The sequence below is a fragment of the Heterocephalus glaber genome, unplaced genomic scaffold (assembly GCF_053883595.1).
Source record: "Heterocephalus glaber isolate CG9 unplaced genomic scaffold, H.glaber_assembly_v1.0 deba00000122, whole genome shotgun sequence".
Taxonomy (NCBI): domain Eukaryota; kingdom Metazoa; phylum Chordata; class Mammalia; order Rodentia; family Bathyergidae; genus Heterocephalus; species Heterocephalus glaber.
This window is the reverse complement of record NW_028258138.1, coordinates 63112595-63137876: the sequence shown is the minus strand read 5'-3', so window position 1 is coordinate 63137876 and position 25282 is coordinate 63112595. Positions and strand designations below refer to the sequence as shown.

At 45.2% G+C, this 25282-nt stretch overlaps 2 protein-coding genes across 9 annotated transcripts in view; one reads left to right on the top strand and one right to left on the bottom strand.

Annotated features, from left to right (window-relative positions):
* Positions 1–24048, bottom strand: part of Boc (BOC cell adhesion associated, oncogene regulated) — a 73316-nt gene extending 49268 nt beyond the window's left edge. For 3 of the 8 annotated variants that reach the window (XM_021263666.2, XM_004835709.3, XM_021263676.2), the window contains exons 1-2: positions 23873–24048; positions 19543–19626 (exon numbers count right to left, since the gene is read on the bottom strand). The gene's annotated coding sequence lies outside the window, so the exon portion shown is untranslated. Of the gene's footprint in view, positions 1–19542; positions 19627–23271; positions 23489–23872 lie in introns of those variants that run through there. The other 5 variants (XM_087215570.1, XM_004835708.3, XM_087215578.1 and 2 more) reach the window with 3 other exon arrangements.
* On the top strand, positions 21152–24300 carry LOC147830456 (uncharacterized). The gene is given in 7 exon segments (XM_087207692.1): positions 21152–21201; positions 23487–23745; positions 23747–23890; positions 23892–23936; positions 23938–23997; positions 23999–24131; positions 24134–24300. Coding segments are annotated over 7 exon segments (858 nt in total).
* Positions 24301–25282: the final 982 nt, after the last annotated feature.

The following is a 25282-nucleotide window of genomic DNA, read 5'->3' as shown; positions in this document are numbered from 1 at the left end:
CTCTTTCTTGTGCGTGTGTGCGCGCATGCACGTGCATGCACAGCACTAAGGTTTTAAGCCCAGGGACACTCTACCACTGAGCTATATTCCAAGTCCTTTTAAAAATTCTTTTACTGGGCCGGGGATTTAGCTCAGTGGTTCCCGGCGGCGCCTGCCTCGCAAGCACAAGGTCCCGAGTTCAATCCCCGGTACCAAAAAAAAAATTCTTTTATTTTGATACTGTCTCACTAAGTTGTGCAGGCTGGCCTCAAACTTGTGATCCTCCTGCCTCAGCCTCCTGAGTAGCTGCAATTACAGGTATATGGTGCCATGCCCAGCAATGGAATCTCTTCGGCCTTGGCATTATCATCCACATTGTCACTTCTCACAATGCACTGTAGGTTATTTGCTTAGTCTCTCTCCTTGTCACAAAGTAGGTGTGTCAAACTAAGCTGTAAAGCCCACTACTTCCAAGGCCTAACCATGGTCCACAGATTGGATTGATCTGACTAATCCCCAGTTGGGGATTGCAAAAGTGGGGCTTGAACACAGGGCAAGTGATATGTGAGTGTGACGCTCCTTTTCCTATCTCACTCGGATTTGCTTTGGGAGCCCACTGCAGTTCTCATTCAGTGGAGAAGGCAGGCAGGACACAGGTTTTCCCACTGTCCTATGTAAAAATGGAGCAGGTGGAGGAGAATGTAGAGAAGTAGGTACTGAAAGAAGCTTGTTTCCATTAGACAAGTGAGTCTTAAGCACACATCCTATGTCAAGTGATCCAGCAGGTAGGGGTAGGGCACCAAGGTTTTCATCTACATAGTACCGTTCACATTATTAATTATTTATGCTGCTTGTCTGCTAGACCAAAGGCTCAGGAATGGTGTTGATTTTATTCGAGAGGGCATCTGCCGCATAGATACAATTCTAGGTGTTCAGCAAACATCTGTTAGTGAACAAATAATGACCTGTGGTACGAAAAGTTCCGGCAGAGGAGAGAGAACTGCAAGCACATAGACAGGGAAGGAGCTCTTGTTAGTAGGAGAAAACTGGGAATTTAGGAAGGTGTGGGGGTTGAAAAGAGTTCGATTTACTCTGTTAGTTAGGCAATATAATTATCATCAATTCCAATGAACCTGTCATTTGCAGTCATTTTCTCTGACCCTTCTTCATGATGATTAGGCACCCAAGGGCATCGGGCCTACATCCACACCCTCCACATGACTGAACCAGGATCAATCTACTTCTTTTTTTTTCCTGTACCAGGGATGACACTCAGGACCTTGTGCTTGTGAGGCAGGCGCAGTGCTACTGAGCTAAATCCCCAGCCCTAATCTAGTTCTTAACCTGTCTAGTTCTTGGGCTGATTCAGGGATGATTCTAGGGCAAATGCCAGGTAAAACCAGCCCCAACCCCTCACACGGACATACTCGAATTTGAACACACTCATACATGTTTGCAAGAAATCTGAAGTTCAAATGAAGCACTAGATTTAAGGGCAGAATTGCTGGAGTCAGGGCCACAGTGGAAGATGACAGGCTCCTCCCCTAGGGGTCACACAGTAAGATGTGCACTGTGATATGGACAGTGTCCCTCCTCCTTACCCTGAACTTACGGAGGAATCAGTTTGGTATAAGACAACAAAATCTGTCTCACACAAGGATGCTGAAAGAAATACAGATTATATTTCCAAAGCAGCTGGAATAGTATATGGCACAAAGTAGATGTTCAATAAATGATACTGACTTACTAAGTCTGAATAACTCCATTTAGGGTCACTTTTGAAGATATTTTCATCTGTCTGATCCTTGCTGCAAATTTATGTCTAGTATTTAAGGCAAGATCTCAGGAAGTGGACACCCCATCCTAGCTCCCCTAGCATCCTATCCTGGCATGTGTACCTTCTACTTCTAAAATAGACACATATATGGACACACATGAGCACTCTTGCATGCGCGCACGCGCACACACACACACACACAGCTCCAGCTGGTAAGTATGCTTTAGAATCATGACAGTTTACTTTCCTTCCTATCTGACCTCATACAAAACCACTTCTCTGCCACCTCCCTGACCCTGACATACACACACTCAGTCCCCCACCCCCACTCCCTTTCTTTCCTTTCTCAATTACAGAGCTCTTTTAAACCACCTCAAACTTAAATAAATACCAATCTTGAAATCTGAAGCATGTTCCAGTCAGTCCATCAGTCCCTGATGGAAGACCCCCAACCCCTGCCAGCTCCCCCTAACTGTGAAGCCCAGTGGCCCTGTTGCAAGGCTGGCACATGCAGAGAAAACAAACACATGGAGTCTCAGGCACCACTGTTTATAGCAGGAGCAAAGTGTGGAGAATTGGAGATGCATGATGAAGGGAGGGAGCAGCAGAGCGGGCGGAGGTCATTCTAGCCTCCTACTCCTAGGCTCCACCACCTGCAGAGAAGATCTCAGCAGAGGTTCTGCCATTCCCAGGTGTAGGACAAGACAGCTATCCATCACAGTGCGATTAATACCATCGCTGTGCTGCAGGCAAGATGTGAAAGTCTGTGAGGGCAGAGAAGCAGCTATGTTGCTCACTGTTACGTCCACAGTACCAATCGAAGTGCTTGGTTCATACCAGGAGTGCAGTGAGTATTTGTTTATTACATGAATAGGTGAACTATTTTTTCTGCCTGTCTCACAAGGTTACAGATGGATGGACAGTGGAAGCATAGTGGTGAAGGGCAGGTTAGTGAGGAATGCCTAAGACAACACTTCTACAAACCTACCTGATGTGAAAATGTGTTACAGAGCTGTACCAAAAATAATTTAGGAAAATGCTACGTTATAAAAGTTTAATTAGGTTTCTTTATTGCAGACCTTTTCAGAACCTTTAACATGCTATTATATAGCATGAGTCACCAAGATGGGGACAAATATTCACTGAAGTCTGTAACCCCAGACATGGAACTGACCATGAGCCTGGAATTATTTAACAGCATCATTTTTTTTTTCTCAGAGTACCATTACTAAGGAGAGCTTCACCAAACACATTTTTGGAAATACTGGCCTACAGAATGACTCAAAAGCATCTTGCAAAACACCATGGTGTAGTCCCAGCATTTGGGGGGCTGAGGCAGGAGGATCATCTCAAGTTCAAGGTCAGCCTGAACCACTTAGTGAGTTCAAGTCCAGCCTGAACTACATAGCTAGCGAGACTTTGTCTCAAACAACAAAGAAAGTAAGCACGATCCCATTTTTGTAAATAAAGAAAAAGGTTAAATATTAAAATGCAGTGTATAATTACTTGGATTGTCATAGAAAAAGTTCAAGAGATATATAAACTTTAACACTGGTTTCCTCTGAAGAGTAGGAGATCTGCACTTCTTAAGTTAAATGCCTCAGAAATATTTAAAGTGGGGATGGGAGTGCAGCTCAATAATTGAGCCCATGCATGCCTGAGGCCCTGGTCCTATCCTCACACTAAAAAGAGAAATATTCAAAGTAGATATGTAGTATCACTTTCATAATTAAAAAGACGGGGGGGGGGCTTTCTTGAAATAGTGCATGTCATCGCTGATATTTTATCTTCACATAAGCCTGGGGGCCTAATTTCCCAAGAATCCCTTGGACCATAAGATGTTGCTCCTTATCCCAGTATCACACCTAGTCTTTGCTGTGTGTAATCCCAACAATCAACTCCTCTGCCTTCTATGAACACCTTCCCTAATGCTAGGATCCTGCTGCTTTCACACAAAACTGATGCCAACTTTGAAAAACAGTGGAAATACACAATATTTTTGTTACTAAACTTTAGAGGGTTTTTTGTTTTTAACAACTTTGGTTAGTAAGTTGTATAAACTATACCATGTTGTATTCAGTTTGATGAAATTATCACATTGAACATACTAACATTTAAAGAGTGCCTTTTTTCTGCTAAATTACCAAGTTCCTACTAATGGGTAAATGCCATTGAAAACCACTGAGATTTACTACATGTAGTAATCTAGGTTTTGTCCTAGGAAGTGACTGGGCATATATTCAGAATGACAAAAAACCATACAGTCTGCAAACTGCAGTGCACAGTCAGCGTTGAGCACCTTGTGTGGGTGTCTCTGCCACAGGGTCTACCAGAAAAGCTTTAGTTGCACTGGATGCAATGGTTGAAATTGAGAGCTTTGCAAAAAGATTTTACTGTACTATTTTAAAGACATTTTTATAATTTTAAAACTAAAATGAATATTTCTCATCCCACAAATTGAATATCTTAATACATTTAAAGAATGAAAACTTTTCCCCAAAAAGCTTCTCTCAACTTTCTCCAGATATTTTCTGCACTTTCAGACTACTTGTCTTTTCTTCACCCAGAAATAAAGACCCAAGAAGAGGCCACCATTGCAAAGAGCATCTACTTTAGGGACCAAGACAGCCTCCACAGTAAAGGGGACACTCAAACAGGTATCTGACCCACAGGCACCTCTGCCTTCTGGAATCCCAATCACTTACTCCAAGGGGCCTAAGGGGCCTGGCACCAAGGCAGCCCCCAGCAGGGCAGGAATATTTTCCAAGCATATGCAAATTTGAATACCTGTGCTTTACAGCCTGAAAAACCATTAACAATCCCCTTTAAAAAGCCAGCAAGATACTGAGGGGCTTACAGACCATTAGGTGCAAGGGGTGTTGGTCATCCAGGGGTCCTACATCCACTTAATACCAGCTGGGACTACAGGCCTTTGGCCACCCTAGAATGGGCTGTTTGATAACCCAAAGGGTTAACAACTCAGCCTCCAGCTTCTGACCTTCCTGGTCCCCACAGAGGGAGAAGACACCCTCCCTCTAAGCCTAGAGTCCCAGCCCTGGTCCCTCCTTCGTCCTCCCACTCCAGGAATGAAGCTGCCTGCTGCCCAACATATACCCAGACCAGTTTCATCTCCTTCCAAATCCATTTTGTGTCTTAACTTCTGCCAAGAATAAAAATTAAAACATTCACACACACACACACACACAATTATGCATACATGGTAGGGGAAGAGTGGGTTGGAAGTTAAAACTGAAAAAGACCACGCAGGCTGCTAAAAGTTGATACCTGGACACTTCTCCTGGGTCTGTCATGAGGCCAGCATACCCTGTGTGTTACTTACTTTTCTCTCCTTGCTGAGACAAATACTGGACACCCAACGTTAAAGGGGGAAAGGTTTATTTAGCTCATGTTTGTAGAAGTTTCAGTCCAAACTCGGCTGGCTCCAAAGCAGGGTGGAATGGCAGAGGGACAACAGTTCAAGGCAGCAGACGACAGCAAAAGCAACAAGGGAAGGGGGAGGGGCCCACAACAGAGTCTTTTGGCCCCTTTTATCTTATGCAGATTACTTAGGGTGCTAGCACTCACAGCCTCAATCCTAGTGCCCCTTAGTCTAGCATTGCACCATGAATCAATTCCAGAAAAAGCTCCACCTATGACTGCATGAGGCTTTGGGGTCTGCGAGCTAAGTAGACCCCAAGGCCAGATCTAAGGGGAAATACTGAAGCGTCCGTCGGTCTCCCCAACACCCCATTTTATGCAGAGCAGCCCCACCCCTACCCCACCCAGCTCTGCCCCAGAGCAGCTCAGATCATCCTAGCTGAAGCAGATCCATGCCTCAGTGCCAGGAAGAGCCTAGTCACCTGGTCTCTCTTGCCAACTCCAAAATGGATAATACAGTACTTTTAATTGTGTGTGGGACAGGTGGTGCAGGTACCTTGCGGGATCTTTCCTAGGATCTGCAGTCAGATACTTGAATCTGGGGGCCAGGCTGAGAGCAGCTCTGCTCCCAGACCTGGCAAGTCTCTATCTTCCCTTCCCCACTCAAGGTTGGGATAACGGCCCTCACTCAACTCTGGATACTATCATCTACATTTCTCTGCTCCCTCAGGGTGGTGGGTGATCCAAGCTCACACCACATACCTCTATCCAGATGGAAGTCCACTGTCTCAGGGAATCATTTGCCTCATAAGTCAATGCATTTATTGAACATCCGTTAAATACCAGGCCCTGAGAATTCACTGTAAACTTCAAGTTCTCAAAATGTGGTAAAGAGACACAGAAAGATCCCAGAGCCCCACTAAATAACTGGGAACCAAACCCAAGTGCCCTGGGTGGGTGGATATTCTTTCCTTTCCACGACACTGCCAGGAAGTGAGAAGACTGGACCATATTCTTCTTTTGGAAGAAGAAACCTTGTGGCATCCACCTTTGTCTTGTGTCACACATAGCACAGAAATGGAAACAAAACAATATTAGAAAAAATTTTCTTTAACTTGATAATTATTGAATTTAGGTGATGGGTATGTGGGAAAGTAAATATCCCACCCTAACTAGATGCCTCGGCATATTTTAAGTTGGTTATTCAGACAAACTGCAGACCTCTCCAGATACAGGAATGGCTCTGAAAAGCTCTCCTTTTATAGAAAGAAATGTCCGTCTGTCTACATTAGAAGGTAAACAGTGCACACAGGCATCATCTTTTCTGTCTGCTATCTGCCCCCTACCAGAATCTTCCCACGGGAAGAAGAGACTGGGTTCTGACACCTGGATATGGCCCACCCAGAGATGACACAGGTGGCTGTCACCCTGAGACTTCGTCTGCATAACAAAACAGCCCCAGCTCACTGTCACATCCTCCTCCAACCTCCCATGGCCTGTGCCACCTTCCTTTCCCCAGAAGCCAAGCCCCTCTGCCTTTGCTAAGCTCTGTAAAGGGTCAGCCTCTTGCCCCAGTCTCATCCTTCTGTGCTGTGAGTCATGTAACAAAATTTGTATGTGCTTCAATTTGTAATAGCTAAAACTTGGAAGCAGCTCAATTGCCAATCAACTGGAGACTGGGTAAAGAAAATGTGTTGTTTTTTTTTTATAAAATGGAGTACTAGTCAGCCATACAAAATGAGATTAGAAACATTTATAGCTAAATGGATGCACATGGAGGCAATATTCTTAAGTGAAATAAATAGGACACACATGTAAATACTGAATAGTTTCTCTGGTGTGAGAAACTGAAAGTGTAAATAAGGACTCAAAGGTATAATAGATAATGTGAAATAGGAAGAAAAGGGGCAAAGGGGAAGGGAAAGTGGGAGGGGTTGGGGAAAGGAAAGAAGGGAATGGGATTAATATGAGAAAATGAAAAAATGGAAACAAAGTCTTTGTAAATAGGGAGGGATCGAGGTGTTGAAGGGAGGGCAGGGGAATGGGGAAAAAATAAGAACCAAGTGAGATTATGTAAAGGTGCAAATTTCCAATGATGAATGTCATTATATTGTCTACCTAAAATGTACCAATAAAATTTTTTTAAAAAATTTGTATGTGCTTTTTCATGTTGTCTGATTATTGTCAGTTTGTTTCATAGACCACAATTATCAAACCTTCAGAGGGGAAAACAATACATATAAAATTTCTCTACATGTACATGGGGTTCATGACACTATTCTTTCTTATTCTATGTTTGAGTATTTAAATTATAAAATAAGAAAATTTCTTTTTTAATCAACAGGATAACTAACTAGCATAAGAAGATCTCAAACTTTCAAGATCTTGCACCAACTTCCAGGACCCCTCACACCCAGTGTTCTCTCAATTAAGGTAAAACAGCCCTGTAAGGCCAGTTGGTCTCAAGAAGTGCCAGGGTCTGGCGCATACCACTTCTTTGACCTTCTGGACATGTCAGACCAAAGAGGCAGCCTCAGCCCTGAGATAGGGACTGCTGGCCACAGCTAGAGACACCTATGTCCCTCACTCTCTGAGCTCAAGGACCCTAGCAGCTGGCTTTCCCCATGCTTTCTACTTCCTTTTGGGGCCTCCGCTGACTAGGAAACACCCTTCTCAGGATGTTGAGCACATCTCACGAGTGACACATACCTGTCTCTAGCTGACTCTTCCCTGACTGCAGAAACGACCAAATTAGAGGCCTTGAGGTCTAGGTGAAAGGCCACCAGGAAAATCAACCAGCTTGTATTTGTGAACCTCTGACTACCCCGCGCCTCCACTGCCTATACAATTTTGAAACATTAGCTGACAAAACTATTTATTTTTATTACGTACATGTTAATGGAATTCAGTGGGGTATTTTCATACATGCATTGATCATATCTAACCACTTTTCCTCTACCCTCCCCCTCCCTTCCCTGGTGCACTGTCCCTTGTCCCTTGTAATCACTATGCTAATTGTAGGTTGACTTTTTCCCCCCACATATGAGACAGGACATGTGATTCTTGTTTTTGGGGGGTCTGGCCTACTTTGCTTAACACAATGCCCCCTAGTTCCATCCATTTCCATAGAAATGACAGGATTTCATTCTTTGTGGCTGAATAATAGTCCACTGTGTATATATGTCATACTTTATCCATTTATCTGCTAACGGGCATCTAGGCTGATTCTATATCTTTGCCCTTGTGAATAGTGCCACAATAAACATGGGGATCCAGGCATCTTTTTTGTATATTGACATCCTTTCCTTTGGATATATATGCAGGAGTGAAATATCTGCACAATATGATAGTTATATTTCTAGTCTATTGAGGAACAGTCATACTGTTTTAGTAGCTGTACTAATTTACATTTCTATTAATACAAGAGTTCCATGTTTTCCATATCCTTGCCAGCATTTGTTATTTTTATTTTTTATTTTATTATAGCTATTCTAACTGGGGTTATATGGAATCTCATAATTTTGATTTGCATTTCCCTGATGTCTAAAGATACTGAGCATTTTTAATATATTGATTGGCCATTTCTATTTCTTTTTTTGAGAAGTGACTACTCAGATCAGTTGTCCATTTTTAAATTTGATTATTTAGTTTTTATTGTTTTTTTTTTATTTCTATACATATTCTGCATATTAACCTTCTGACAGATGAATAGCTGGTATATATTTTCTCGTATTCAGTAAATTGTCTCTTTATTCTGTTGGTTGTTTCATTTGCTGTGGAGAAGCTTTGTAGTTTGATGCTGTCCCATTTTTCAATTGAAAAAACTCTTTTGTAGTGAAATTCTCCAACAGTACAGGCTCTTGGGAAGAATTATAAATTAGCAGTTCATCTCTGGATATGAATTCCATCTCATGTCATAATGATATGATGACAATGATAATGATGATGACAATGATGATGATGGTGAGAGTGACTATCAAACTACCTGTTACGGTTTGAATCTTAAATGTCCCCCCAAAGGTCCATGTGTTCAAGGCTTGGTTTCTACCTGTGGTGCTAATGAGAGGTGGTAGAACTTTCAGGAAGTGGGACCTAATGGAAAGAAGTTAGGTCACTGGGGGTATGATGTTGAGGTGGATATTAGGACTGTGGTGTTTTCTGCTTTCTTTTTGCTTCCTGACCATCATGAGATAAGTAGATTTGCTCCACCATGTGTTTTCCTACCATGATGTTCTGCACCACCACAGGCCCAAAGTGACAGGACCAACCAACAAAGGACTGAAACATCTGAAACCATAAGCCAAAATAAATCTCTCCACCTTCAAAGTTGGTTATCTCAGGTACTTCAACAGTGATGGTAAAATGCACCTGTTCTAAGCTAAGCACTCTTCTAAATAGATAAAGTGGAAAATGCAATTCAGTGTGAAATGAACTCTTGTTTTGATTTGAGAAGTATTCAGAAACTAAGATACATGTGCCTTGTGGGTGAGAGACACAGTCCTCAATGAATATCTGACCAACTGAGAGGCCACTCTTTGATGGCTACAAACATCTTTGTCCCTGTGGATATGAATGTGCTGTGCTCAAGCAAGGCTTACTGTAGGCCACTGAATAAGCGGTCACAGCTCAGCAATAAACCTCAAGTGACTGCAGGGAGGCAAGCTGCAGTGGACATCACGAGTTTTAGTGGGTGGCATCATTTACATGACAGCCAGGTCCAAATCCTCTGGCCTGCGGGGAAACATGCCTCATCTTGGCTGAGATGCAAAGAACACGGTCTCACTGCCTTTCCCTGCCCAGACCAAGAGTGTTATTCCTACTATTTTTTGTTAATTTTGTGTGTGGGAAAAATTAGTTCTACCTGCCTAAGATTTTCTCAATCAGACACAATTCCTTTCTACTTCCTAACTTTCAAAGCATGTAGAACTTATGTTAAGGAGCCTCCCTGTTCTACTGCCTTCAAAGCTGGCTTTTTCTGGACAGAGGTGGAGGGCTGGTAAAATTGGGAGCCTGGACTCATTTCTACAGATTACTCTGGGAAGATAGCTCTGGAGAAGACCCAGGCCACACCACACACTTCCTTCCACCAAGACTCAGTGAAACTCCCCACATACAGTATGGCCCACACTGTGCCTCCCTGGGCCTCTGGCAATGGTGGAAGACCTAGGAGGTGCTGAGATGGTCCTGCTGGACTTTATGCGAAAAGCAATGTATTTATATTAACGTATCAGAAGGTTTTTATAAAATCAGCCTTTTCAGACTTTTTTTCTCCCAACATCAGAAAAAAATGTTTTGTTGGATAAGATATTTGTATTTTGGTTCATAAAATGCTCACAGACATATACTCTGCAGCAGGTACCTACAGACGCCAGCTGGGATACTTTCTCAGGACTCTCATTGCCCCACCTGGGGACTGGTGGGAAGGACCTAGAATGGGAAGGTGACTTATGGCCGAAGGGTAGATAGAACATGGGTCCCACACACATATGGTTCAGGAGTTCTCTATCCTCTGCCTTCCAGGCAAACTAAGGCCAGAGTCAAAGCTTCTAGATGGTCAGACATCATTATGATCAACTCCCAGCCTCTGGAGATGGACCCAGAAAGCAAGGAGCCAGGAGGCTCCACCCTGAAGCTGAAATTAACAATAAAAGCAAGGAGAACAGCTTGCCTGCAGATTGTTGTCCTCTGAAGTTTAAATACTTTAAGCCCTACATTGCATGAGCGCTCACAGTCTTAGGGAAAAATCAGGATAGGCATTATTAGTCGGACCTACATGGGAGACAGTGCTGTAGCACAATAAATGGCAGCCCAGAGGCCTCGCAGAGCTTTTGGTCAGGCTGGAAAGTGGTGAGGAAAAAAAAAACACACAGGAGGAGGTGGTATGGATCTGGATTTTCAACATGGAATATCCATAGTCCAAAAGCTGACCTTCCAAGGCATTTGATGCGTCTTGTTCTTCCTTTATTCTGAATTCTGACACACTTGGCTGGTGTCGTTCAATGGGAGCTTCAGCTTCCTGTTTGTTCCAAATAGGAGTGGAAACCAGGCTCCAAGTTTAAGTCCCTGTTCCCGAGGGTTGGAACTCACTCTATCATATATGTCCCTTCCCTCAGCCTTCAGAACTTCTCAGCCTGGTTCAGATGAACAACATGATCCCCTATCTACATACCCTCTCCCCTAAATGTGGTCAAGAGCTGCAGTGGGGTTGGAGAAGATCCTTCCTCTGATCCCATTATCAAATCATCACCATCATCACCTGTCCCCCAGAGAGGCTCAGCATTTACAGTGACCTCGGAGCTTCCTGAAGACTGAGAGTCCTGCCCCTCAACTCCCAAGGAATCCTAGTTTTCAAGCCTGACTCAAGAAAGAAGTATACTTCTTGGCAGGGAAAATGTTCTCAATCTTTTTGTGTCTGATTGGTCTTCCTTTTCTTTGAGACAGGGTCCTTTTTTTTTGGTACCGGGGATTGAACTCAGGACCTTGGGCTTGCGAGGTAGGCAGCAGAACCACTGAGCTAAATCCCTGGGCCTGGTCTTCCTTTTCAATGAGCACAAAACTGGCCCTTAGGGCTCTATACCTCTCAGGGCTCATCACAGACACCACTGGAACTTGGGAGGAGTGAAAAACAGTGACCTCAGAAGCTGAGAAACCTGTGGCCTGTGGCCGCCACCAAATGTGAGTGTGCAGGAACACTCCCTGCCCAAAGGACATAAACTTCCTCACACTTGCCCACAGCTCCAAAGTAAGTAAAACAAACTCCTGAGGAAGAAGGCAAACAGACCCATGTGCTCCTCCTGTCTGTTTAGGAATGGGATGGGAAGGTCTGCACAGCTACTTCCAGATGTGGAACCCAAACACAGGCAGCTCCTAACAGTTTACAGCCTGGATTAAACTCCAGTAGCACAAGGGCCAGGCATGTCCAGGGGAAGATGATAAAAGGGCTGCAGTGCACATCCACAGGGCTCTGTTTAGGTGAGTCTCAGCACATGACTTTGAGCTCCTCCTTTTCCAGGCCCTGGCGCCCCCAGCTGCCTATGTACATGTGGTACAGGAAAGGAGAGACAATTGTGTTTAAAAAGGAGGAAGTTGTCAAGTGAAAGAAACCAGTCTGAAAAAGCTATATACCAGGCCATTCAAACTATCTAACATTTTGCAAAAGACCAAACTATAGACAGGGTAGTTCAGTGGTTGCTAGAGATTGGGTGGGGGTAGGGCGGGGGAGAGATGAATAGGAGAAGCACAGGGGATTGCTAAGAGAGTGGAACTATTATTCTCTATGATCCCATAATGGTAGATACATGCCACCATATACTGGTCAAAACTCAGAAAATGTACCACAGGAAGAAGAATTCTAATGTAAACTATGGGCTATAATTAGTAATAATGTGTCAATATTATCTCTTCAATTGAAACAAATGTGCTACATCAACAGAAGATATCAATTAAAAGGAAAAATGGTAGGGGTTAGGTAATAGAGGAACCTTGGCATGGCAACACTCTCTGTTTTGGTTAATTTTTCTGTAAGCCTAAGATTGCTTAAAAAGTTCACTGATTTAGAATAATAATAATTTTTAAGATGGAGAAGAAGCCTCCTCCCACCTGGATACAGGTTGGGTTTCAGGATGTGGTTGTACACTTTCTCAAGCAAATTTTTCCACCTTTGTAGTTAGCAAAAGACCTCCTGGGGTCTTCGTCCCTTTTTAAAATTTTTCCTCTACTTCTAAAAGTAGACCTAAGTAAGAAATATTTGAGATACAATTTGAGGTCAGATCTCTAGCCCTTTAAGTGGACACCCAAACTCCAAACATGCTCTTCCTTCCAAAGGCAGAGACCCAGCCCTCCTATGAGGGAAAGTGAACTATTTGAGAGCAGCTCCCTCCATGTCCACCAGATCTGGCAAATCTCCCATTCAACTCAGGTCATCAGAGGAGGGCTTCGGCAAGTGGATGGCTCAGGTATAGGTAAGAGACTCCAGATGAAGACCTGGATTACAAACTCTTGGGGAGATAGGAGGAAGAGCAGGGGTTCTCTGCACCTCCTAGCCAGGCCATGCACAGTGTTGGGCAGAAAACAGATGCTCAGTAAGTTCTTCTTAAGTGTATGATTAGAAAGGGGCAGAGAGGACATCCATTTTTTTCCCCCAGTACTGGGGACTGAATTCAGGGCTGCTGAGTTACATCCTCAGCCCTTTTTATTTTTTGAGACAGGATCTTGCTAGGTTGCTTAGATGGGACTCAAGCTTGTGACCCTCCCACCTCAGCCTCATTCAGTGCTGGGATTACAGGTACATTCCCACTGGCATCCATTCTTACATCCTCCTTACAGATGAAACAACCACACATCCATGGACATTCTTGAACTTAGTCACCTTGAGGAAAAGAGAAAGAACATGGCTGTCTCTGTGTAGCCTTACACACTGCTCTCCGTCTTTTCTAGAATAAGTCCATTTGTAATTAATTATAATTGTTCCTCATCCTCTGTGGGGGATTGATTCCAGGATGTCCCTGAGGACACCAAAATCCATGAAAGCCCAAGTCCCTTATATAAAATGATGTGCACAGTATATGCATGTAATTTTGCAAACTTATGGTATGCTTCAAATCATCTCTATGTAATACTTAACATAATGTAAATGCAATGTAAATTATCAAACTGTGTTATTTAGGGAATAATGACAAAAATGTTTTACATGTTTAATACACACAAACACACACTCTTTTTTTTTGGTACTGGAGATCCAACTCAGGACCTTGAACTTGCAAGGCAGGTGTGGTGCTACTGAGCTAAATCCCCAGCCCTCACACACACTACATTTGACCCATGGCTGATTGAAACCACAATTGTGGATACTGAGGTCTGACTGTTACATTTTGTTTGAAACTCCTACTGCACTCTTTTGAGATCCAGGAGAATCCTGCAGACTAGAATAGAAGGAAAGCAGGTGATACCCAAATGAACAAACAAATATGTGACAGTGGGTAACATGGCTGACAGGAGAGAGAAGGATGGTGGAAGTGCTAGTTAATACAAGGTGGCTAGGTGAAAGGGCCAGCTGAATATCACAAGGGAGGGTGTGTGCAGGTATTTGGGAAGAGCTTCTGGGCAGAAAGCACAGCAAGGGCAAAGCCCCTGAGGAGAAAGATTGCTCAGCCAGCTGTAGGAGCCACCAGGAGGCTGGTGGTTTGGGGAAGGCCAGGCAGGTGGGAGTGAGGTCAGAGTGGAAAGGGCTGGGCCCAGGGCACCGAAAGGTGTTCAGATTTTTCTTTAGATGAAACAGAGTTGCCACACACACACTTTTGTTTTCGTTTTCATTTTTTTTGTTTTTTGGGTACTGGGGACGGAACTCAGGACCTTGCATTTGTGAGGCAGGCTCATGCCACTGAGCTAAATCCCCAGCTCCCATGGAGAGTTTTGAGCAGAGAAGTGATCTCCACTGGCTAGGTCAGATAGATTAATAAGAGACTAGGGTGGTAGGAAGTCACAAGATTCTATAAACATGTGAAGGCAAAGCCCAGGCTATTTACCAATTTAAAGTGGAGTCTAAAGGCTGGGGATGTTGCTCAGTGGTAGAGTACTTGCCTGGCATGATCCCCAGCACCTTAAAAAATAAATAAAAATGAAGTATGAGGAAAGTAGCAGAGCCAAAGATGACCCCAAGATTTTTGGCATAGCTGATAGGATGAGATATGCTGAGCTGGGCAAGAAGCAGAGAGGAAGGCTATAGGTGGGCACTATCCACTTTCCCCCTAGTGACCACCCTCATCCTCTTGTCATTCCTTCCTCTTTGTAGACTCTGAGCCAGTGGGATCTCCATCAGCAGGGCCTGCCGCTGTTCTTCATTGTTCCTGTCACAACCTTGCTTCCATTCTGTTCCTCTTTCCTTTCCTGATAACAACAGCTACTTTGTACTGAGGGCTCCTGACACATTCCAGGTGCATTCTATGTTTTCCTTTTGAAACAGTCTTAAGAAACTAGGGTCTCAGAGTTGAAGTAACTTGTCTAGGGCCATACACCTAGCGACTTCAAAGCCAAGACTGAAACCCATGTTGTTTCCTTCCAAAGCCTCCTCTGAACCAGGATGCCACAGAATCTCAGTCCTAGGAGTGGCTCCAGAAACACCGCTCCCCCGTCAGCCATCTTGTCCCAGAACTTGATCCAGAACAAGAAGAGTCACTCCAGACCTCTGTCCTCCTAAATTAGGTCTCTCAGAAATGCGTGTGACTACTTTTGTCCCTTTCTCTCTAAAGGAAGGCTATTACCCAGAATCCTGTTGCAAGGATTTTTTTTCCCCCCTTTCTAACTCCTGCTGGACCCATGAGGGAGGGAAAGAAGGCTGGTCAGGAGGGACATAGGGGAGTTTCTGACAATATGACCGACTGGCCTCTTATTCCAGCTCCTGTACTTGCAGAATAAAAACATATCCAAAGAAGCAAATGCCTCCCTATACCTAGACTCCGACTTCTGGCTAGTTCCCCAGAATTTCTTTTCCCTTAATTCAGGATAGGTGAGCCCAGAAGCCACAAACTTTGAGCTTTTGAGGTAAGCAGGACCATTTTCAATCATGTCCCCTTGTGCTATTTCCCTGCATTCTCATGGTATTCTGAGAAGGCAGCTTGCAAGTATAGGAATAAAGACAAACAGTTTCTATCACTTCCCTTCCACTGCCCCACTCATGTCATTACATTTTAAACCCAGGTATCCCCATACCCAGAGAATCTAGGCTTCAGTCCTTCCATGTGTGTTAAAGAAAACAAGAAACAACGGTAACTGCTTGTCTTCCAAACCCAAACCTCCAGCGCTCTCCTAAGCCAGTAGGGAGCGGAGTGTTCGCGCTTCTGCAGGTAACTGCCTGTCGAATTCTTTCTGCTGGCTGCCTGTGAGTATTTGCCTGGAAGGTAGCATCTCCTGTCAGTTACCTGTCTGTCAAAGCTGCTACTTTCTTCCCCAGGGTATTTTTTCTGTACAAGCTGCCACTTCTCCTGACCAGGAAAAGTATCTGTTGAGCCCCCCCCCCAACCCCCGCAACACACACTGAGGGCACAGAGGACGGCTTGATCAGACTTGCAAAGAAGTAAGTGGATTCATTTGGCAGCTACAGTGAGAGCAGAGATTCAGGACAACCAATTCAGACAATGTCCCAGGGGAAGGAAAATTGTCAAGAGACATGTTCTGAGCCGAAACCTAAGATAGAGGTGGCTCTCACCATTACCTGCAAAGTCTGACCCTGGCTGTGCCACAAAGCCTGGCCTTGCTGGACTGCTGCTGCTGCTGAGCTGTTCAAAACCTCCCAGCTGTGGTCCCAGTTTTATATATTGATGTCATTTAGTATAAGTCTCATAAAGGTCCCCACCTGCCCCTTACCTGTAGACAGTTGCAAAAGAAACAGTTCTCCTGAGCTAAGGAGGCTCTGGTTTGGGGAAGAGCTTATCTGTTTTTTCCTCCTTGCAAAACCTGAGTTTTGGAGTCAGTAAGTAGTCCTGCAATGAAATCTTGGCTTTGCTACTTACCAGCTGTGAGGGCAGAACAAGTCACTACAATTATTTAAGCTTCAGCTCTCTTATTGGCAGAATAGGGTAAGAATGTGTGCCCATCCTCACAGGAAGGCTGGGGTTGTAGGATAATCCCTGTAGTGCTCAGCACAGGGTCTGGCACACAGTAGGTGATCACTAAATAGCAGTTATCACTTTCGCTCTCGCTTTTATTGTTAGGAGGTGAAGGTGGGCAGTGCCTCTTTGGCACTGAGATCAGCTGACTTCAGCCTGTGCCCCTTGTCCACAGCTGATTCCCTGGGTGATGGGGTGAGAGGCTGGGCCAGGAGGTTTGCTTCTCTGCCAAGTGAGAATAAGCATTCTTCTCTCGAGCAAGGTCAGGTACCTGCTGTGCATGTGTGCTTACCCTCCTGTGTAATGGGGGTTGCCACCTAAGGGGGGACAACAATAAACTCCATCATAATACCACCTGCTCAGTTCTTTTCACCCACACTCAAGACTTGTATGGCATGTCACTGACAGGGGGACTGGTTGCTAATGTGAAACCCACCTATAGAAAGCCACCTTGTTGTTCCCCTCTGGGAAGGAGCGCTAAGCTCCTCCACCCCCCTTCTTTCATTGTCACAGACCACCCACTGGAACTTGCTGGCAAGCTGCCACAGTCCAGGCCGGCTACAGGGCTAACTCCATCTCTGCAACAGAAGCCCATAGAAGAGAAAGCACCTGACTGTGGGGCTGTCACCTGGAGCTGCCTCAGCCTGCACAGATGGCAGACCACCAAAGGTCTCAAAGAAGGGCTGCAGGTGATTGTTTCAGAGGTCTGCACAATGGAAGACCCATTAGAATTGCACTCTTGGCTGTAATATAGCAGATTCTTATACAACTTGTTCACTACAAAACATCCATTCATAAGGACAGAGGTAAACAGCTGTGAATTTCTATGACTTCATGTGGTCTCTCTTGGAAAAGAAGGCCCTATGCTGGCTGAGGGCATTAATAAATCAGACTCATTTGGGCACAGCTATGAAAGAAGGAAGAGCTACTGTAACCCCACTATGGGGTAACAGCCATGAGACAGAAGACAGAAAGACAGTCAAGTGGGAGAGACGAATTGTGAAATAATTAAAAGCAGCCTCTGCTTTCATAGAAAAAACAATAAACCCAGAACCTCCCAATTTTCCTCTCCAATTAACTGTGACCCATACCTAATAAACCTGCTGGGATTGTAATATAAGTGCAGACTAGTAAAGGCACTTGGCTTAGACTAAACTAGAAAAATATTGGCAGAGCCAGGGAAGGTGGGGGAGGGCTCTCTTCTTCAATAGTCCAATTGCAGCCCAGTCTGGGTGGGGGCTCAGCCCAGCCAGGTCCACATACTCTCCTCCCCTACCTGTAACTCCCACCTGTGTGATGTTTACTTCTCCACAGCCTGGGAGGTTTCTGGGCAACTGGAAAAGCCCAGTGACTTTCACTTCCCTAAAATAAATTTCCCCACTCCTGCTACTTTGGCAATGATTTCACAGCCAAGCAAACAGCAGAACACAGGGCAAATGGAACTGAAAGGCAAAGTGCTGAATTTGAGCATGTGTTTCTTGAATTTTTAGCTAAAATCTGACATAGGTGAGAAAGAAAAGAAAACCACCCATTTCTCTTTCATTCCCTCAGAGCTATTCAGTAATTGGTCTTAGAAACATACCAAAACCCAGATTTCTGAGGTTTCTGAATGCTGCATTCAATGAAGAGATTCTACACCTTAATTTCCAAAAAGTAAAAGTAAAACTACTCAGGCCTTGAAATCTCATGTCTCCAGCAAACTTACCCCCATCATCCACTGAGGAAATATGAATTTTGGGGAAGAAAACAGTGAATTCATACAGGCAGAGGTAAAAGAACATTTAGTATTGTAGGTCACACCTTTAGTTTTAGGACTCAGCCATAGATTTTGTCTCCCTTCTTTCAGGAAGGCTTTCTTCAGTGACTCACTGCAAGTTCTTTAACAGTAGAGTTTGCATTGTACTGCTTTGCATATCCCTCTCCAGTAGCAATGGAATTCTGAATGCTGCAGACTCTGGAACTGAGCCCTGCTAGCCCAAGCCATGATGCCAGGCATACAACACGGATTCAATGATGGGCTGTTGAAAGGATGAAGGCTCCAAGCTACACACATTTCATCTCCATCATATTATCCAACACTGTCCAAACTCATTTTGCAGAAGAATAACATTCTTTTGCCATACTTTCCACTGATCAGCTCCTTTTGGGTTATTTTTCTTCAACCCTACTTACCTTGTTCATAGTAACACTTTCTTGTTACTAACCAGAGCTAGTTGAGGCTTTCTCAACATTTTCTCTGGCAACCAAATTAAGTTGACTGTGTATTACTGGCTATAATCTTTCTGCTATGATTTCTTCTTACTACTCAATAATCCTGTCCCAAACATCAAAGGCCTTCTTTGAAGATAAAGCCAAATTCACCATTAGGAAAAGAGAAATTATTTCCTAGCTTTATTTCAATAGATGGAAAGAAGTGGAATCACTCTGGTTTTTGTGAGATAAACAATGCCTGGTACATCAGACCGCAAGGCACTCACCGTAATACCACTTATGGAGACATACTCGGCTTTCCTCACCCAAGCCTAAGTAGGCCTCTTCCACAGTAAGCTTAGACTCCAAATCTCACAGTTTAAGATTTACATCCAACATGTCTGACAGTGTGCCTCCGGGAAAGGGGGTTCAGATGGCCACCACAGGCTTTGATTAAAAGAGTACATGAGCTGCTAGAAACAACCTGAAGTTTACTCCAGATTCCACTCAGAGCCAGACTCTTCCAGTACTAAGGATGTGCAAGTGAAACACAAAACACGAAAATCCAGCAGATCAAACAGGTCAGAGATACAGACTGGGAGCAGAAAACCTCACCTACTTCTTTGCTGCTACCCTCAGATGGTGTGAATGTTGACAAGACTTCATGGGTCATGGGTTCCAGGGAAGCCTGTTCTGGGACTGAAGAAAAAGAGAATGGTTTCATTTTTTGAACAACAAAATAAATAGTTCTGAAGTATTTGCTTTTTACAAGGTGCATTGCTATAAAATACAGTAATTACTTATTAATCCATTTTATGAATAAGAAAACAGATGAAAAGCAATTTTCCTAAAATGACAGTCCTCCTTAAATGTTCAGTTACCTGGCTCCTTGCTAAGAACTGAGACAAACAATGGATTAAGAACAATGACTAGATTTTACAAAACCATTATCTTTGCATCCAACAGTACATTTTCATCAATATTCACCAAGTATTTCTTTAAAACATATAATAAGGCTCATACATAATAAAGTGGGTCTTATAGGGATGGGGCTTATTACAGGGATGAGACTTGGAGCGACAGGGCAGCAGGCAAGGAACGAACTCTGAAAAACGTAGGGGTCAGCTTCTGTAGGGGTCCAGCTGAAGCCGCAGACTCCTAATGAGGCAGTATTACTATGAAGTAGGGGACAGCTACACATAAGAGTTGAGAATTTGGATTTTAAAGTTGAGTGGTGACTTGATGGGACTAAGAGACGATGGAGAGGTGGTGACAGGTGGACAGTAAGGGCTCAGCCATGTGTCACCAGAAATTGTCAAGGCCATCAACAAGCACGGTGATGACAGGAGTGGAAATGATGGTGCAGATGGTAGCAAAGCAAAAGGAAGAGCAGGAAAGACTGGGCAAGCCTGGGGTAGGAGTCTAACTGTGGTGAGGAACTTGGGAGCAGGATGAGGGGATGAGAGAGGGCAGGCAGTGGAGAGGTAGGAACAGACCAGTGCAGTGGTCTGAAGTGAAAGGAGTTCAGAGGCAGAGCTAGCTGTCCAACCTAATCCTATAGGGAGCACCACTTAAGATGGAGCCTTTGTACCTGTCTTCCTCCTCCCTCTTCTCTCCATGACCAACACAGAGGGCTCCAAGGAGGCAAAAATCTTTCTTAGGAAGGCTTTTTGTAAACATGGACTTCTAGATTAAAAACAAACACCCTCTCTTATCCCACTCCTTAATCCTAAATATTTGACTCATGCTCATAAATTATGAAAATATTGCATGTTAGGGTTCTATGTGGGAGCACACTTAGGATTTAGCTTGCTCCCACTGACAGACACCAAAGCAGCTGAATATATAAGCTCTCGTGAGTCTTTGGTAAAAACGTAGAGATGGGGCCGGGAATTTAGCTCAGTGGTTCCAGCACCTGTCTCACAAGTGCAAGGTCCCGAGTTCGATCCCCGGTACAAAAACAAAAACAAAAAAAGTAGAGATACCTTAGGGCTGTCTGATGACAAAAGTCCTTACTTCAAACACAACTATGTAAAAAGTACGTATGCATGTGGGTGAACAACGATAAGTTTAAGTATGGAATTGTGGGTACTTTTTTAAACATTTTCATAATTAGTAGTATATGCTTGTTCAGTAAATAAAAATTGAGGGAGAACCACTCTGACCAAAAAACTTACTATCCTGGGACAAGGAAGCTCCCAGCCAGGTGTCAGATGCACCATAAATGTCTGCTAAATTGAAGTATGGAAGTGAGAAAAAGTTACAAATGTTGAGGTAAGCCAATTTTTCTCAATAGGAAATATTACTGTTTTCTTCCTCCCTCCATACCCTTCACAGATAGCAAGGATATTTCAAGTTTGAAAGGAAAAAAAGAGCCAACTTCCAGTGTATAAGGTCTTTTGGTGCCAGGTTAGTACGTTCTTATTCAGAAGCCACAGAGTACTGGGCTGCAATTATCTAGTGCACAGGGGTCTTCAGTTGCAGTTTGAAAGAACCAGAGGGACAAATCCTCAATTCATTACCCATATCAGTGACTGGTGAAATTTGAATCCAGACCCCCTGTGGCCCTTGGAACAGTAAGATCATTAGACTCACTTCTTGCCTTCTTTTCTTAAATGCAGTGCGTGTGTGTATGTGTGTGTGTGTGTGTGTGTGTGTGTGCACGTCCATGGGGAAGTTAGCCAAATATTTCATGAGTAAAATCTATTCATCCTCAGGCAATGGAAACCACAGACAGCTGCAGCAGAGAAAGGGGATCCCAGACAGTTGAAGTAGCACTTCAAAGAAGGTAAAATCACTGGATTCATATAGAAGATGAAAAGGAACAGAGCTCCTACTGCCTCTTCATCAGGAGTTGGCTGACCACTTAGCAGCTAAGCAGAGTCTTCTCCCCACACACTAAAGTGTCTTCCCCCACACCCTTCCTCCCTTGCTGTGGTCAACAGACTGACCATCCTGGCCTCTATCAATCACCCCTCCCCAAGGAAAGCCAACTGCCTGTGACTTGAACAGTTTGCCCCAGTGATGGCTCCTGCAGTGATGCTTGTCTAAGATATCCTGAAGGAGGATAAAAGGGATAGTGTTTGCAGTCTCAGTTCTCAGGCTTCATAGGTGCAGATAGCCTTAAGCCTCCTGAAGGGCCAATTTCTGAGCAATAAAGCTCCATAAGGAACAGTCATGTCCCCAGAAAGGCACAAGGAAGCAACTCTGGTGTCTTTCATTTTTACTTCTTTGCATAAACTTTGAAAAACTAATCTGGCAGGAAAATCATAACCCCATTGGTGTTTCTACCCGCCTATTTCCCGCTGACCCCAAGGTGCTTCGAAATTACCATTCTGGGTTTCAATTATGAGACCATTAAAAAGTGCCAATTATGAGACCTCAGAAATGTTCCTGGGAAACCTGTTACACACCTCAAAATGGCCAACCTCTTGCCTCAGACTCACTTTAAGTACAGTTCAGAAAACAGGTCGCCCAGATGTGTGAGTGTCCCAGCCCCCACCTCGGTCCAGCAAGACTGTTTTAATACTTTACCATGCTGCCCTTGACAAAAGGAAGTTAGATTTATTGGCTGTAACCAGAGGGATGAAAAAGTCATCACAGAGATGGGCTGCTCGTTTAGGACCCAGTCATGGAATAAATCAGAAATGTTTACACATCCAAGATTTTTTAAAACTACATTCATTAAATTGGTCTATTCCTGCAAAGTTCTGGGTAACAAAGAACTTGGTGACAAATCTGTGTTAGATACAGGGCATTTGGCGATGACACAAGGGTCTGAAGCCAAAATATACTTTTGACTCAGTCTACTCAAGGAGGTAACTCTGGGTCAGAACTTTTTGGAATCCATTTAAGTCCGCAAGGAAAGGATGAGGGAGCGGCAGAACACCCCACCACACCCAGAAAGTGCCTTTTTGGGATTGCTGGTGTGTGGTTTGGGTATTCTTAGCTCTAACTGCCACTTCTCTAGAGGAACACAACTCTTGTTTCAAAAGACTGCCTCTGACATTCCGTCCCCCAAATAACAACTAAACAAAACCACCTCCAAGACCCCTAAAGTCCTACCGGGTTCACCTGCCTCTCACTCCTCAGTTGTCCTGTCACCTGGAAAAGCAAACTAACACTGAGCATCCGAAAATCAAGAAGTCCTTCCCAAACGCACCAAATATTCTTCTTGGCTTCCGGGCCCTCCCCATAGTCCTTTCCCACTTGTCCCCACCTTCTGGCAGTTTCACAAACAAAACCCCAAGACCACAACCCTAGGGTACACTGTGGATGTGCGCGTACACACACACACACACACACACACACACACACACACACACACACGCACGCACTCCTTACCGATGCCCCAGGCCCACAGAAACCTCCAGACGCCACTTCAGCTTTGCCCCTTCTACCCCTCCAGCTAAGGGAGCTTTTCAGAGGCTGTTTTGGCTCCGGTCCGCTCGAACTCTCGTTTTTTTTTTAGCAGTTTCCTTTTCAAATGCCAACGGTGACAACCTTGCCCCAGAAGAGAGCAAATGAATGGTTCTGTGCATTTACTGACACCGTGCAAGCGTCTCCCCACGGCCTGCTCTGCTCGGGGCGCCGGGGCCCTGGTGGCAGCCTTCGGGGCAAGTTTGGGAGGATGTGCGGGGCCTCCTTCCACCCGAGCAGCTTCGGGAAAGGCGGGCGCGCCATCGTCCTGCCCGGCCTGGGAACTGGACGACCGGCAGAGAGCGAGGCGCGGCGCCCCGGCCCGGCTGCAGACCAGGGATCCCGCCGCCCACCTCGCCCAACTTCTCGCGCCCGGCTCGGCAGAGCCCCAGCCTGAGCCGGCCGGCGAGCGCTCGCACCCGCGCCGTCCCAGCAGCTGCGCGCCGCTCTCCCTCCTCCCGCCCCAAACCAACAAATAAACACAACTTTTTATGAAAAGAAAATAAACTCCAGCGACGTGACTCACCTCTGGTGCAGCCGACGCCTGGAAGGGGTGAGCACGGGCCCGGAGGCCAGTGTGGTGCGCGCGGAGAGAGCCACACAACGCCGCGCTGCACGGACACACGACACGCACGGGGACACACACGGGGACTCACACAGGGACACACAACACCGGAGGGCGGCCGGACCGGAGCAACAAAGGAGCCCGGGACTGAGAAGCCGCCGGCCCGGGAGGGAGGACGCGTGCGGGCGCGTGTGGCTGTGGTGGGTGTGCGCGCGCGCGTGTGCGTCTGTGTCTGCGCTGCCGTGGACACCGCGAGCCCGGGCTCAGGGTCCCCCAGGCAGGAAGCGGGGTCCGCGGCGACTGCGAGGGCAGCAGGCGGACAAGGCAGGGAACGCCGCGCCCAGCGCACCCGATCCCTCCATATGGAAGAAGCTTTTTTGGATGACTGAACTCGCAAACAATTCCTTCTTTTGCTTCTCCTGCTTAGGAGCCTCCCATTGCCGCTCGAGGAGGGGAGGGAGAGCGGAGGAGGCGGGAGGAGGGGAGGAGCGAAATGGAGCAAAGAAAAAGTCTTGGAAAGGAAGCTGGACACACACACACACACATCACACACACACACACACACACACACACGGAGTCCCTAAATCTAGGGCAGTTTCCCCCTTAATACTATCTGAGGCGTGGTAGACTCGTTCTCCTCCCAATTTTTTTCTTTTTCATACTACAGGTACCATCCTGTCCCTTCTCCCTTCACTAGCTTCACCTGGAACTCTTCTTCTTCTGGAAGCCATCCTTCCCTCCTGTCACCAAGTCTCTTCTCCCTTGCCCCTTTTCTGACATACACCTCTCAATTGTCTCCATTCTGTGAACAAACTGTTCCATAAATCAGCAAAAGTTACTGTTATTAAATGACCAGTCGCCCAACCCCAAAGTAAAGCAGGGTCAGTCCAGAAAATGATAAGGAAACCCGTGCCAGGGAAGCCTCGAGGCCACCTCCCCAGACCTAGTGGGTCAGCTGGAGAGGGTTTGCCGTTGTTCTCCGCTAACAGCGCCCTGGCCTCCATTCATCATCTCAGATGTAGCAGGCAGGACTCGGAGGCTGGACGTCAGGGGCTGGTGTTAGCTACTGCAGAGAAGTTAGTCACCTCTGTGTGTGTTGGGAATACAACATTCAGAACAATAATTCTCAAACCTGGCTGTAGCAGAACTCTGGAAAGTTTGATACAATGCCAATTTCTGGGCCCCATCTCCAGGTTCTGATTCTGTATGTCTGCTCAGCCAGAATTTGCCTTAAAATTTTTCAGGTGATGTTGATGGGGACCATCAAAAGGGAGGGGGGACCCCCCAGTATTGAGAAGTCAAACAAATGCTGAATTAGTGGCAAGTTGGGTCTTCTTATTTAGGGATGAAACACAGCTTGTGAAGAATTAT